The following is a 15,373-nucleotide window of genomic DNA, read 5'->3' on the forward strand; positions in this document are numbered from 1 at the left end:
TCAGTACCTCAAATTGTCTCTTCATGGAAATCTTCAGTCCAGATATGTACTATTCTGTTTCTTTTTTATTCTTGTATTTTTTTTAATCTTTTTTTACGTTGACCATCATGGAGAAGTCAGTGCTCATGAAGCTTTTTTATATTTGTTGGCACACACACTAATAAGAATGTATGGCTAATGTAATTTCTGCTCACTCCCACTCTTTCTAAAAATTAAGCTTTTCAAGCAAACAGCCGTTCTTTTGTATTTCAAATGTCTTGGTATGCTTGTTGTAGTTGTATATTCACAATGGTGTATATTACATCAGTTTTTATTTATTAAAATGTTTGAATTTTCTAAGATGACTGTTCTTGTTATTGAGCATGTATCCTTATTCATTTAAAGATGCAGAGATGTATTTACTCTCCTCAACACGTGTGAGTAATGGTGTTGCATGCAGAAAAGACCAGAAACACGGGTCAACCTTTTCAGTCCCTTATGTCCACAACTACCTCCTGTGGAAAAGTTGAATTCGCCATGTTATGATGAAGGAGTATCCAGACTGAATGCCTCACTGAGGGAACATACTCCTGAGAGAAAATCTTTTAACAATGGTATAATCAGCTATTAATGATAATGATTACTGTATTCAGGGCAAGCAGCAGTGCGTGTCTTTCTGTGAGTTCTTGGCTCAACTGAAGAAGCGCTCATCGAATTTTCTTCTCACTTGGTTGGTGTTTTGCTGGGGATCCGAGGGAGTGCTTCGTCAAATTTGGCTCATTTTGGACACAAACGTACATGACCACCCCACCTAGTGCATCCTCCACGGCTCTGTAGTCAAGCACGTAGGCAGACAATCATTCATTTAAATATATCTCTAAACCGGAATAAGAGGAAACAAGTAAATATTCTCTGCGTTTGAATATAGATGAGTTACAAAGGAAACCATTTCTCTCAGGAGCTGATTCGACAGGAACGATTGTGGTTTAAGGAAAACATCAAAGACCAGACCAGGCCGAATGAATCCACTTGCAGAGCAGCTAAAACAGCTTTAACAGACTTCCAATTCAAGTCAAGTCCAGAATACACATACAACATTACATTGATATATTTATTCAAATAAACTATGAGTTGGAATGAAATAATATAATCAATCACTTACTGACACGTTGTGCGATGCGATTGGGGAAAACTACATGTACCACAATGCACCGCTGACGGTGACGTCAGGTAACACACCTCCCACTGTGATTGGCTGACGGGTTTTAACCTGCTGCTGTATGTTTGAAGGTGAAGTTTGTGTGTGAACCCCACACTCCAGAATGTCATCCAGTGGACTTTTGACCGTGCGCACGCAACTTTGTAAACGCCTGGTAAGCGGTAGCAATGATGCGTTGTGTTTCCTATGTTTCATTGTGATTTAAATTTGAATGCTGTGGCGACAGTCTGTAAACACAAGGCCCCGGTGGTTTGCTCGCGGCGGCCCGGCTAACTTCTGTGTGTTGTCCTTGACCAAAGGAATCAACCTGGACGGCTCCAACACACCTGGGAGCTCAACGTGGCGTTACGAGCTCTCATAGCACCGTTCCGCTAAAACAACAAACGGATTAACAATCAAACCACATTAGCTAGCTCAAGTGACAACATTCAAAAAGTCCAAAGGGGTCCTCGCAGGGGGAGGAGGGTGACACGGGGTGACACGGGGTGACGTCGCTCCTTCAAGGTTCTTAGTACGTGTTCTGGCGTTGTACTTGGTGCTAGCTAGCTAACGCCAGCTGTGTTGTTAGCATAGCTGCGTATTCCTCTCGTTACCCGCTTGAGTTCAAACGGAGTTCAGCCCATGATCACATCAAGGCGCTTAATGTTGAATAGCTGACTGTAGTGAGAAGTATTCTTTACCCTCCCGTCTTTGACCTGCCACCATAGGCTCACAAGTACGTCTCCAGAAGCTACACGTCTCGCCCGTCGCTCAATGTGAGTACAACGACTTTCAGAACTTGATCACTTTCAAATGTTTTGGACCTCTCGCTCATAAGACCGTTCCGGCGGGTTGCAGGATGTCGTCATCGTTAGTGCGGTCCGCACTCCGATGGGCTCCTTCAGGGGCAGCTTGGCGGCAGTGCCCGCCACCAAGCTGGGCTCCATCGCCATAAAGGGAGCCGTAGATAAAGCAGGTGTGTTCTGGTGGTTCACTTTGCCTGGAGGAACCTGTTGTTTCCATTAAGCCTTGAGGTAACATCAGCTGATCATCCTCAGTGATGAGGATGCACATCAGCGGTATGTATGAGCAGGTGGAGGGCTGCATCAGAGGGAGGACCGTGTACATTTGTGTGTTTGCTTTGTAGGAATTGCTCCAGAGGAGGTGAAGGAAGTCTACATGGGCAACGTGCTTCAGGCAGGAGAAGGGCAAGCCCCCACAAGACAAGCCTTGCTTGGAGCAGGTATTGCCCTCATTCTACAAATTTCCGTATGTTTGAATGTCCAAAAATATCTGTGAATCAGCGAGGATAGCACTTGTCTTTCAATGAGAACATATTGTGATAGAACAATAGTTGGCAGTATGGAAATTGATAATTAAAGGACGTACTGACTCAAATTCCATATCAATCTTGTTGCTCTAGAATACTTATGTCATGCAGTAACTGCAAAATATTTTCTTTAAAAATCATACAATGTGATTTTCTGGATTTGTTTTAGATTCCGTCACTCACAGTTGAGTACCTATGATAAAAATGACAGACATGCTTTGTAAGTGGGGAAAACCTGCAACATTGACAGTATCAAATACTTGTTCTCCGCACTGTAATTGGTGAAAAGAAGCTAATGTAACTTGCACAATAGCTCCGGTAGACGGTCCCCTCTGAAATAATATAGTACCATCGTAAATGATGCAGATTCCTGGTGCCAGACTGACGCGAAGATGCACAAATGAATGAAGGTCAAGATGCCATTTTCTTTTTTTCCCAATCAGTCTTTGCCAATGCAATTGTTGTGTTTACCTTCAGGCTTGACCCTTGGCACTCCAGCAACCACCATCAACAAGGTCTGTGCTTCTGGCATGAAGGCCATCATGATGGCATCTCAGAGTCTAATGTGTGGACACCAGGTAGGATCGGCATTGGATACACTCTCTTCTGCTCGCTCAAGTCCAAATAAAGACTGACCGCTGCCAACATCCGGAAAATCTTTGTTGTGCAGAAAATGCGATGTGATTTTTCTTTCTTTTTATTTTTTTGCACCACAGGATTATTTGCATAGTATTAGGGGAAATTTAATGTAATTTAGTGGCGCACAAACCCCCCTCCCCCCTGGCGCTTTTGAGGTGAAGCAAAACATTCACGCCGTGTTTGGTTTGAACACATCATGACACATTTTTACTTTTCTTTGAGAGATCTGCTCTAATTTATAAATCCTTTCAATCCTAGGATACAGAGGAAGTGCATCTTCTAATAGCAATAAAACGTGGATGTGTGTTTTCAGGACGTTATGGTGGCCGGAGGCATGGAGAGCATGTCCAACGTACCTTATGTGATGTCCAGAGATACCCCGACCTACGGCGGCGTGAGGATGGAAGACATCATTGTTAAGGATGGACTCACTGACGTCTATAACAAATTCCACATGGTAAACCACATGTCAAACTCCTGATAAATATCAACATGCCATATATTGAAATGCTTTTGGTCAAAGCTGTATTATTATTCATTAGTGTGATCTGGAAGAGGGTCTGAACATTTATACCTTATTTTTTCCCATCACTAAAATATGATGGGAAATTCGGTTCCGCATTGATTTGTTTGACTTTTTTTGTTTGTTTTGCATTTGCTCTCTCTCTTGCAGGGCAATTGTGCAGAGAACACAGCGAAGACCAGCAGCATCAGCAGGGAGGAGCAGGACGCCTACGCCATTGGCTCGTACAGCCGCAGCAAAGCGGCGTACGAGTCCGGCGTGCTGGCCAGGGAGATCGTGCCAGTCAGCATTCCCCAGAGAGGTACTGGGTCGAGGCGACGTTGGTCGTTTATTAAACACAGCCAAGCCTTTCTGATGTGGATGTGGTTCTGCAGGAAAACCAGATTTGGTTGTGTCTGAGGATGAAGAGTGGAGGCGGGTCGACTTCAGCAAAGTTCCCAAACTGAAGGCTGTGTTCCAGAAAGAGAATGGTAATGATGCCGCTGTCATTATTTACATCCTTTTTGAATTGAAAGTGATTCCTTTACAGATCGTTCACACTCAAATAAGAAATATGTGTATAGTGTAGTGCTCCTGGTGCAAATTCTCTTTGAAATGTAGCCCCTCTTGTCAATTCTGAACACAAGACCGTTTTTTTTCCTTCTTTTTTTTACAGTAAAATAATGATTGTAATTTTATGTAAATATTTAAAAATGTTATGTAAATTTTGTTTCTCATCGCCTGCTCTTCAGGTACAGTGACGGCGGCCAATGCCAGCACACTGAACGATGGAGCAGCTGCTCTCGTTTTAATGACTGCAGATGCTGCGAAGAGACTCAACGTCACTCCACTGGCAAGGATCGTTTGTAAGACGCGCACACACACGTGCACACACGCACACACACACACATACTCCAACTAAGCTGTTCTTGCAAAGCTGAACTGAAAAGGACATTTTTACACACTGCAGATCCACAGATGAAACATTTTGTGTCACATTTACTCTAACGGGCAGATGTTAGTATGCTAGTTAAAAGCAATAAAAGGTTTGTATTCGGGTAAATAAAACGGCGTGAAAGCAATGAAAGAAATTGCTAAACATGACCTTTTTATTTGTATTTATATTTAATTGCAAAATTGATATGCAATGTTGTTTTTCTTTGTTTAGCTTTTGCTGATGCTGCTGTCGCACCCATTGATTTCCCCATTGCTCCCGCATTCGCCGTACCAAAGGTGAGTACATGTGGCTTTTAGTGATCCTTGAATATTGGGTCTGATATAATACATGTATATACATGTTACATTACAGGTCATTTAGCAGACGCTTTTATCCAAAGCGACTTACATTACACTTTAAACTCATGGCTTTTTTCACATTTTTGCCTGGGGAGCAATTAGGGGTTAGGTGTCTTGCTCAGGGACACTTCGACATGGAACATGGGGCAGCCTGGACTCGAACCACCAACCTTGTGCTTCCCAGCACACCTTCTCTAATTCAAAACTTTACTATAGTGAAAAATAAGCTGTTGACATGATTTGGATGAAACTTTATCTGTTGAGAGCGAGTTTGAATATTGTCCGGCTATCAAATCCCTTGCAGAATATTAAAGTTGATTTAGCAACGGTTGCTATGATCGGTCACCGGAGACGTATCAAGTAAACTGGTGAAAGATTTGGTCAGCAGCACCGACCAAAGCTGAGAAGCTTTGTGTCATGAGTCAATCGGTGTATGTATCACCTGGGAGACTGAACATAATTGGCAAATTATTTTTAACTTGTACACTCATTGACAATGAATATATCAATAATGGAAGGATGAACTCTATTTCCCCAATACATTAGGAAATGCTCCAGTAGGATCCTAGGGGTCTGCTTTGGACATCTCTTAATTCATCTCTTTTGCTCATCTGTTTTTACAGTTGTGTTATTTTACGTTTCAACTTGGTTAATCCCAGCAAACGATGTGACATTTTGCCCAGCAGTGAAGCTGAAAGAGTTTGTGTATTCCTTGTGTCTCTTGTGTTATACGCCTCGGCTGTGCTTACAGCCATGACTGGGGCGTTATGTCTTATTAGAATTTTATGCTTAAAGGTCCTTTTTAGCTTAAGAATTCATAGGTTATTTATGACAATTCCACAAGGATAAGATAATATGATGAAGTAATAACATTCTGGATCAACGTGGATGTAAACTGCAACTTCACTGATTGTTGAAGATTTACAACCCAGAGGCAATAATTCTTGTGTACATTGTAGTTTATTAAGTAAATTCTATAAGCCAGGTTTAATTCATGTTAATCTGTTTCGACAAGGTCTCATATTCTGTTGAGAGATATATGTATTTGGGTCTAAAAGAGCTAAACGTTTTATATATGTGTGTGTGTGTGTGTGTGTGTGTGTGTGTGTGTGTGTGTGTGTGTCAGGTCCTGGGTGCAGCGGGGTTGAAGAAGGATGACATCGCCATGTGGGAGATCAACGAGGCGTTCAGCGTGGTCGTGCTGGCCAACATCAAGATGTTGGACATCGACCCCAAGAAAGTCAATGTGAACGGGGGTGCCGTGTCGCTGGGACATCCCATTGGGTAAGCAGCTGAGTCACACTGAGTGAACTAAAAGTATAATTATTCTCCTTTGGATGTGGAAACTGTCAAGTAAGACACAAAAAGCAAATTAATGACATTTAACCTCCCACCGTAGTAGTTTGTTGTTTGTTGTTTTCAGGACCGTTGTCAAATACCATTTTCTTCTCCACTTGTACTAAACTCTAATTGCTGTGTAATTTCGTTCACAAATTGTTTGTATTCAGCCACAATTCTGTTGTTTTTCTTCATAATCACTGTAAGCTATTTTTAGTATTAAAATTGCGCGCGTTCAGGCAAAGTTCTGATCACTGATGCTGTATTTTTAGGATGTCTGGGGCGAGGATCGTCGGCCACATGGTGCACAGTCTGAAGTCAGGCCAGTACGGACTGGCAGGCATCTGCAATGGAGGTGGTGGAGCGTCATCTATTCTGATCCAGAAAATGTAGGAACGTGGATGTAGGAATTTGTGTCTCTGTGAAACACTGTGTTAAACTGTTCACTAGCTGTGGTCTCCAAAGGCTCTGGCATCTGTCCACTCCCCTTCCTTCTGTGAACAATGCCTCTGTTACACCTTCATGCCAGTGGCCCTACCCAGGCAGCAAAGTGGGACCTGATACCTGGCGCGACGCCAGTGTTCAAAACACTCCTTTTGTTTGATGAAACAAAATGTATTTCTGAATTGAAATGGTTAAATAAATAGTTTTTATGAAACCACGTTTGTGTTATTAATCTATTCGTATTTTTGTTTTTGATTTAGAAATTACTTTACTACCGTAATATATAGTTGGCCAATACATGCTTCCCTTACCTCTATAATGTGTGCACATTAACCATGCAGTACGTAACGGGTCAGCGGTGAATTTTGTGTTCTTAGTTTTTGTCCAGTTGAAAACAGCCCAATGTCCTCCCCTTATGATTCATTAGCATACACGTGTGGTGTGCAAATACAAAAGGCCTTAAATTATGCAAAATATGTTGATCAAAAAATGTACAACATATTTCACACAACACTTCCTTGCACAGGTCCTGATTCTTGGCAAGTGGCCACAACGCCCTGGAAATTACTTTTTATGGGGAAAGGAAGTTAATTGACTGGCATTTTTACAAAGCCTTTATTTCCGGGTATGCAGTTTCCTTGTCCTCGGGTAAGTATTAACTCCTAAAATATTATTTTAAAATTTGAGTGAAAAGGGTCTTTATTCCAGTTTCTGAATGGTGTTGTTTTTCTTCGCACAATCCCCAACAGCATAAACATTTTGTTAATAAAATCAATGTGTTTTTATTTATTTTAAGCCGGTTTTGTGAAAACAAGTGCGTAAAGCACTGTAAAATAACTGTGGACCACATGTAATTCACAAGTAGTTTACACCATACCCTGTTACAGTAAAGCAGTGAGGAGGAGTATGCTAAGAAGGAAAGAATGGCCTTCGAGGTGATCACTTGATAGGACTTTCTGTTCTCGTGGTCTCTTGCTGGTTCTTCATTCCTTTGTTAGTGCCAGTTAACGCAGTACGGCTTTCAGTTAAATATTAACAGGGTCTGAAAGTCCTTCAACCAAAAGTATTTTTAAGCACACTTGCCTGTTTGTTTGGGCGTTACTGATTAAACTGTCAGACATGTCTGGTTTGGAGGATGGAGAATAGCTGGTGCGATGTCTCTATGCCTTTTCCACTTCACTTCACTTTCTAGTTTTGGTCCTATTGGGCTGAATCTGATTGAAGGCTTATCACTTGTGTACCTTTCCTCTCACATTGTGATTACATTGTTTGTAAAATACAAAGTTATGTCAGCTATTTCCCCTGTATTATTTACAAAATTGCCCTGCTTGTGGGACGTTGGAATTTCTGTTTGGTTTTAGTTTGTAAGATTAGATTTTTGCACCGACTCATTCCAACTGTTTAGTGAAATCCAACAGGGAAGTTTTACCACACAGCACCGTATTCACTTCTTCAACGAGGTTTTGTCATAAATCAATAGGTCATTAGTCTCACTTTGATTACACTCATCTCAGTCTAGTATCCGCAGGCATCGGTTTTGGCCTTGATCCGTTCCGGCTTCTTGCCTGTTTTGAAGTGTTGCGCATCGATCAGGTGGCGCCCAAACAGGGTGACTTGTGCACACAGTGGGACGGGTGTGGTCACGGCTGTTTAATAAATAAAGGAATGGGGGGGACATGAGGCAGAGAGAGACGGACAGGGAGTCGAGGTACAGACCTCAGAGGCAGAAGGGATTTGTAGCTCTTTCAAGGTAGGTGGATATCTGGTGCACAATGTGGATAAAAGTGTTCATCTTAGTGTGAACTATTTAGTCGGCCTACCCGGGTGGCGTGTGAGTGTTTTTGGCTCTGTTTTTTTTGTAATATCAAGCCTAAGAATTATCAGTCATTTGGAGATGATTGTAATGTCTGCTATGTAGTTTTGTTCAACCTAGTGGTTATGTTTCTGAATATTTCTGTAATTTATGCTACAGTTTAGTCATGAGGTGAGTCATGTAGCCTGCTTTACACATGGCCAGTTGTCTGTTGGTTTTTAAAATCGTTCAGAACCTTTTCATCGAGCCACAGTCTCCCTCCCCAGAACGTGTAACCAATTTCGTTATGAATGATAATTGGGTAAGTTCATTTTAGGTTTTCCTTTCCATTGTTGTCATATATTTTACTGTAGAACACACCACCGTATCAGAATCAGGATCACCTTCTGTCATCTGAGGATTGTTTTTGTGATTTCTTCCTTAAACGTCTCCACTGCACCTGCAGGCAAATGGTCCCACCTATGACAACATCGGGTTCCGCCATGACGAAGGGAGACCCCCTCCTACGACCCCTCAGCAGGGTATGTACCCTCACCGCATACAAGCGACCCCCAGCTACATCGCCGCGCCTCCCAAAACCATCAACACCCACCACACCGTGACGCCTGGACTTAACCCTGACCCGCGCCCCACGGGCCCAAAGACAGGTACAGTAACGGATGATTGCTGTTGCCTTTTGTGAATGTGTGGGTTCAGCGAAGAAAGGCAAATATCCAGAACAAAAACCGCTTCATTTAAGTTTTTTTTTACTCATACTTCAGAAACAGAAATGATGCCATACTAAAGGCTCGACTAAATGACTCAAACCAAATATTGAATTAATTAGCAATATAACAAACTGCTGCAGTTTTACTAACGCAGCTGAAAGGTAAAGCATTGTGTAAGTGAAGTAAGAAGGTTTTAGCCAGCTCTATATTATGCTGCTGTTTTTTTAATGCACAGAACTACTGTCCAATATCCTCACTGTCCGCTGATTTTAAACAAAATAACATAAAATAATGATAAACATATACAAGCAATTAGCCCACAATTATGTTAGAATACATGAAGTTAAACTATATATTTGGAGTGATAAAAACTTCCCCATCACGGTCATGAGGTTTCAAGCGCTGTATCACATCAGTGATTTAAAGCTCCGTAGCGCTGTGTGTAAATTATTGGGATGAGGAAGACTTTACAGTTCACTATTTCATCTAGAAAAGTACCCTCGGTAGAATGCACAGCTCTGCAAGGTGTTTCATCATCTCACTAGCGAGCCACTTGTGGAGCCTATTGGTCGGCTAAGAGTCGGCAGTCCACGACGCAGAGAAACAGCCGAAACAAGTATGACGCACCACGAGAGGTTCCTGGAGCATACAACCCTAAATATGCAAAGAAAACATCAGTCCAATGGGTCCAGTTGTACTGTATGTGGAGCTGGGAACACACACACACACACACAGCGATTCTGTGTGTGTGTTCGAGTCACAGCTAACGTTGGGCGAGAGACACAGTACACCCTGGAGCGGCTGCCAGTCAATCACAGGGCTCAATTTAGAGTCACCAATCAACCTTATCCACAGAGCACGTCTGTGCACCGAGGGAGGAAACCACCTCCAAGTTATATATCATATCCTATAGATTCTTCATAAAGAAAATGCAGAAGCTTCCCTCAGTTTTGTGTCATTACTGTATTTGAGTTTACAGTACGTTTTGTTTTTGTATCTGCTAGGCCGTTTTGCATGCACATACATATTTTTTAACAGTTCTTTGTTTGCATTGCAGGAACAAGGAAATGTCAGGGGAAATATATTTTAAGTGCATCACTGTTTGTGCTTCTCATCCTGGCAATTGCCGCCACGCTACTCTGGTACTTCTGTAAGTTCAGTAGAAGAGCCTTGTGCCTGCATCAAACGTCATTTTCTTCACCCGTGTGTTTGGTTTGCTGTGTGTTGTAACACGCGTGATGCCTGCTGTACACGTGTGTTTGCAGTGTACTACCAGTGTTTACTGGGAAGGTCGTGTGGCAACTGGGACAAGTGTTTGAGCTCCTCCCAGTGGTGTGACGGTGTAAAGGACTGTTCTCATGGAGAGGATGAGTCTCAGTGCTGTGAGTCGTTTACATCAGCACCTTCACTCGCACGCACACATTCAATCAGTGAACGCCATGGCGGTGAAAGAGTGTTGTCCTGCCTGCTCCACAGTTCGCCTCCATGGGATCAACCTCATGCTTCAGGGCTACTCATCAGAGCGGGCGGCCTGGATGCCGGTGTGTGCTGAAAACTGGGACAACGACTACGGGAGAGACGTGTGCGAGATGATGGGGTACAAGAGGTGGTGACCGCCTTCTTCAACACTGGCCACGCCCCCTCTTCCAGCTCAGTCTAACTGCTGCACCACACATGACACTTAAAATAAAGTCATGTTTTTTTAATTGTACAACATGTGATCTGTAGTGTACAACAGGACTTAATAGCTTAATGTCCAAACATCATATTTTCTTCAGTTTGATGGCGGGATCCGAAAAATGTTTGAACATAATTAGACAACTTTCAATAGAAAAGAAGGTCATTTGCAAACCCAGAACTCAGAATTATTTGCACTCTTGACCATTGTAGGCCAATGTATTGCAACACCCCCCAAATAATTGAAAGACAAAGTCCTTGCGTGCGCTAAACTACATCAATACATTATTTATTGACAATAAATAAGCTAATCTCTGAAAAGTCACTCAGATTTATTTCTCCTTAGATGTTAATTTACCAATCTAAATATAACCTACAAAAAGCATTTTAAGTATCAATCATACATTTGTTTTTTCCAAAAAATATGCTTGTTGTGCTATTTTCGGCAAGGTCTCCCAGCAAGTTGGGGGATAAGGACTCAATACAGAGAAATGTGTAGTATTAGCCAAAACATAATGTGCAATACAGTATACAAAAATGAATTGCTGGATCTCGATATTGCAATCATGTTGCTATTAGTATCTTTATTATTTGTATTAATAATTCGGTGGACCGGATTCGGTGCAAAAAAGAAAACTACTTCATCTCCTGCTCCAGCCCAGGTCCTATTCTCTCACTCGCTAGTAGGAGGTACGGGGGGCTGTCTGACCCTGCTGCAGGAAAAATCACATTTCCCAAATAGAATTTGGCGCTGGAAAAGAGCGCAAAATAAAAGTAAAAAAGTAATATGATCTGCAGATAAACATAGCATAAACTGCGGTCTGCAAGAAACCAGATCAACATCGCACGAGTTGCTGATATCTTAACCTCTTTTTTAAAGTGTGTTGATCTCCCCTGGCTCATCACACATTGGTCCATCCCACAGGCAGGATTATAAGTCCTCCACCCAAACCAGCGCAGGTGCTATGGCCTCAAAGGGATACATGAAGCTGAAGACTCGAAGTAACCACGGAGCAGCTCTACAGTCCCTGCTCTCCTACAGGTATAACACTCCACTTATCACCCAAAACACTCTGTAAGCTGTATCAGTCTTACATTTCCATGATTGTTTTATCCTTACCAATTTCTGTTATCCTCTCCTTTGCAGCCAACAGTGCTTAGGCCCAGTAGTCAGGCTTCAATGTCTTGGTAAGATTTCGCTTTAACAAGTAAATTAAGGCTAACTTTAGCACTTACAAATGTAGGAAATTAGGTGACCTGAGCAAATTCTGAAAATGTGATTTAGCCATGCAGGAGTCAAATATCCACTAGAACACAACTTACCCCCCACCTCCCCTTAGCATGCGGAGTGAGTTCAGCACCCCCCACTTCTCGCATCGTGGGTGGAACGCGAGCAGCACAAGGGGCGTGGCCGTGGCAGGTCAGTCTGCAGATCAACGGCAAACACGTTTGCGGAGGCTCCATCATCAGCCCTCACTGGATCCTATCGGCCGCGCACTGCTTCCAAACGTGAGCTTTTGTCTTCTCAAATGGACTCAATTATACCATCTCTATTGTCTTGTTCATTTTTTTCACTGTTTTGTAGAGATTCAGAAAATAAATGTCCTATCCTCTGACTGCTTGACCTCATGGCAGGTTCTCCTTTGCTGAAATATGGAAAGTACAGTCGGGCGATGTGAGCTTGCGCCAGATGAGCGTCCGCTCTGGCAAAAGAGTTAAAAAAATTATCATGCACCCAAAGTTTAACAGGAATACTAACGACAACGACATCGCCCTGCTCAGGCTCAACTCGCCTCTCCAAATCACAAGTTAGTATTTCATCATTTAAAAGACAATTTCTTCATTGGTAACGGCCAACATTGAAGGCATATTTGTGTATCAGGTACGGTGATGCCAGTGTGTCTCCCCAACTCTGCCATTGACCTGTCTGCTGGACGTGAAGCCTGGATCACGGGATGGGGAGCACTGCGCTCTTCCGGTGTTTATATTTTCCAACTTCTCATGTGTCCTTTCAGAACTTGTCATTAGATTATTTGTCCAGAATGTGTGAAAGGGTCAATTATATCTTAAGGCTGAAAGTCCCAGTAAGGGTACTTTTGACTGAGCGGAACTGTGGGTGTGGTTATCATTGATATTTCTCAGGACCTTCTCCGGACCTCCTCAATCAAGCAGAGGTCACCATCTACAGCAGAAAGACCTGTAACAGGGCTCATGTGTTGGATGGAACGGTCACTGAGACCATGATCTGTGCCGGCAAGCTGCGGGGAGGAGTTGACACATGTCAGGTTAGAATGAGTTACATGAGTTACCCATGTCTCACACACACGCACACGCACACACGCACAGACCTGAGATACTGTCTCCTGCAGGGGGACAGTGGAGGACCCCTGGTGGTCAAGCAGGGAGATGTATGGTGGCTGGCAGGGGACACTAGCTGGGGGATCGGATGTGCTCTCAGGAACAAGCCAGGAGTCTACGGCAATGTCAGCCACTTCATCAACTGGATATCTGAACAAATGCAGGTACGCTATGTTTATGAAAGAAGAATAGTTATTCTCAGTATTCTGTACAAATGCTATTAGAATTACTCAAATGCAATGTTGCTTGTGAGAAATTAACTTGATTTACACCCTCGTGAAGGCCAGTAAAGTTCCAGTTTTAAGTCTACGGCCAAAATCCATTCATTATTTTATCATTTTAGATATTTGTATATAGATATCAGTTCATCCTTGAGGTGGATTTCAGTGAGCAACATTCCATTTGATATCATGTCCACAGGAACAGTGCAGATTTGAGATCCTATTGACCTTTGATTTCCAAAACCATATCCATTCATCCCAGTCGTGAACTTTTGGGTTTGATAAGTGAAGCCAATGCAGAAGTACCTTCAATCTGCACTTTTCATCAAGATTAGACTCTTCTGGTTGCATAGAACACTATGAGGAAATGACTCTACTTTTCTCTTGATTACCTGAGTAAACATTGCAAACACGGTTTTATAGTCCCAATCCATCTATAATCTAGTCTTTTCACTCAAAGTATTCATCAATACAGCATGATGTCCATTAAGTAAATGATGTTCCCTCTAAAGTCAAATAGGCCACAAAGCAGAGAATGCTTTAGGGCGGGGCTACCTTGTGATTGACAGGTGGCTACCACATTGTTGTGCGGCCTGGAGGCTGTTAGTGGTTCCGTCCAACAACTTGAACCCGATCACATGGTGTTTTCACCTCATGAAGGAATTATCTTACGTGGACGTCTGGTTGCGAAAAGCCAAGATGCCACAAATAATTAAGGTTTTTAAACCAAGAAGGTATAGAAATAGTAATAATGACTAGTAACTATGCAACGTGTTCATGTTTTTAACTTTGTTTTTCATTTATCTGCACAGAATGATTGACTGAGTTCTGGATGAACCCAAAGACAAACCTCTTTCATCAATCAGCGGTACTTCCTCTATCACACACTGTGCACTTTAAATCTGAAACTTCAATGTGTCATTATATTATTTTTATATAATTCTTCTCATTAGCACAGATTGAATGTTTGTATCCGAAACAAAAATCTAACAAATATCTATTTGTTTTAATAAAACAAATGTTGCACTATGAGCAGTTTCAATTTGATGTAACACATGAGGTGTAGACGGAAAGACAGTTGGACAATACAGAGCTCTAAAAAGATGACTTCACCTTTGATATGAATATTTGCATTTCAGTAAAACGATAAAAATAAATTCACATGTATTTTTGCCATTATAGTCATGTCGCCCATTATTGCTGTAGAGGAAGATAGTGCCAAAAATGCTGGTTAAAAATGGGACTGAGAAATACAAACATAGGGTGAGTAATTTAACATACAAATGGTCCTTTTGTGGATGAATTTAACCTGCCTCCACCTGTTGGCTCTCACCTCAGTGCTGTCTGCATGACGAGGACTACTGAGGAAGAACAGACACACTGTCTTAATTAATAATCACAGATGGATGTAAATCACATCGTGTCTGCGTCATGTTTACATTTTAATGCCACAGGCCTTCCTTGTGCTTTACAACACATTCAAAAATGCAGTATGTCACTGTGTCATTGATAATGAGCACTGAGACACAGTGATCTACATGTGATGTTTCATTAAGTGAAGTTACCCGACACTTTATGTTATCCTCAAACTCATCAAGCCCTTTAAGTCAACAATATTGTTTGCTTTTGAGAATAAACTATAGGTTGTCCCGAGCTATAAAGCCTCTGAAGGTCCAAAAAGCCACAGAAGGGCTGATTTGAGCTTTGCGATTTCCTTCGTTCTCAATCGTCATCCCCTCACCTCTTCCTGTAATCTACCACAATATCTAAATTAAGATTCAGGAAGTCCACATATGGGCACGACTGAGGACAGATGGATAAACAAGCAGTCTGAAATGTATTTCATGTGCTGAATGAGCTATACTCGATTG

At 42.1% G+C, this 15,373-nt stretch overlaps 2 protein-coding genes across 3 annotated transcripts; both read left to right on the forward strand.

Moving 5' to 3' along the window:
- Positions 1–1,203: 1,203 nt before the first annotated feature.
- Positions 1,204–6,943, forward strand: acat1 (acetyl-CoA acetyltransferase 1). Its single transcript, XM_040182553.2, has 12 exons — positions 1,204–1,352; positions 1,906–1,953; positions 2,036–2,153; positions 2,325–2,420; positions 2,985–3,085; positions 3,460–3,603; positions 3,820–3,970; positions 4,044–4,139; positions 4,401–4,514; positions 4,817–4,881; positions 6,071–6,228; positions 6,555–6,943. Exons 1-12 carry the CDS (start codon positions 1,302–1,304, stop codon positions 6,673–6,675), a joined length of 1,263 nt encoding a protein of 420 aa, XP_040038487.1. The 5' UTR covers positions 1,204–1,301; the 3' UTR covers positions 6,676–6,943.
- A 1,346-nt stretch (positions 6,944–8,289) lies between these two features.
- tmprss2 (transmembrane serine protease 2) lies at positions 8,290–14,534 on the forward strand. Of its 2 annotated transcripts, none has more exons than XM_040183195.2 (14): positions 8,290–8,476; positions 8,806–8,840; positions 8,985–9,186; positions 10,304–10,396; positions 10,512–10,628; positions 10,723–10,852; positions 11,849–11,965; positions 12,071–12,111; positions 12,264–12,432; positions 12,559–12,731; positions 12,806–12,901; positions 13,066–13,208; positions 13,293–13,445; positions 14,315–14,534. In XM_040183195.2, exons 2-14 carry the CDS (start codon positions 8,826–8,828, stop codon positions 14,321–14,323), a joined length of 1,458 nt encoding a protein of 485 aa, XP_040039129.2. In that variant the 5' UTR covers positions 8,290–8,476; positions 8,806–8,825; the 3' UTR covers positions 14,324–14,534. The 2 variants fall into 2 exon arrangements, with proteins under 2 accessions (XP_040039129.2, XP_040039130.2); XM_040183196.2 differs by having other exon boundaries at positions 8,392–8,476; positions 8,772–8,840.
- The last annotated feature ends 839 nt before the right edge of the window (positions 14,535–15,373 follow it).

The sequence above is a fragment of the Gasterosteus aculeatus genome, chromosome 7 (genome assembly GCF_964276395.1).
Source record: "Gasterosteus aculeatus chromosome 7, fGasAcu3.hap1.1, whole genome shotgun sequence".
Lineage (NCBI taxonomy): Eukaryota > Metazoa > Chordata > Actinopteri > Perciformes > Gasterosteidae > Gasterosteus > Gasterosteus aculeatus.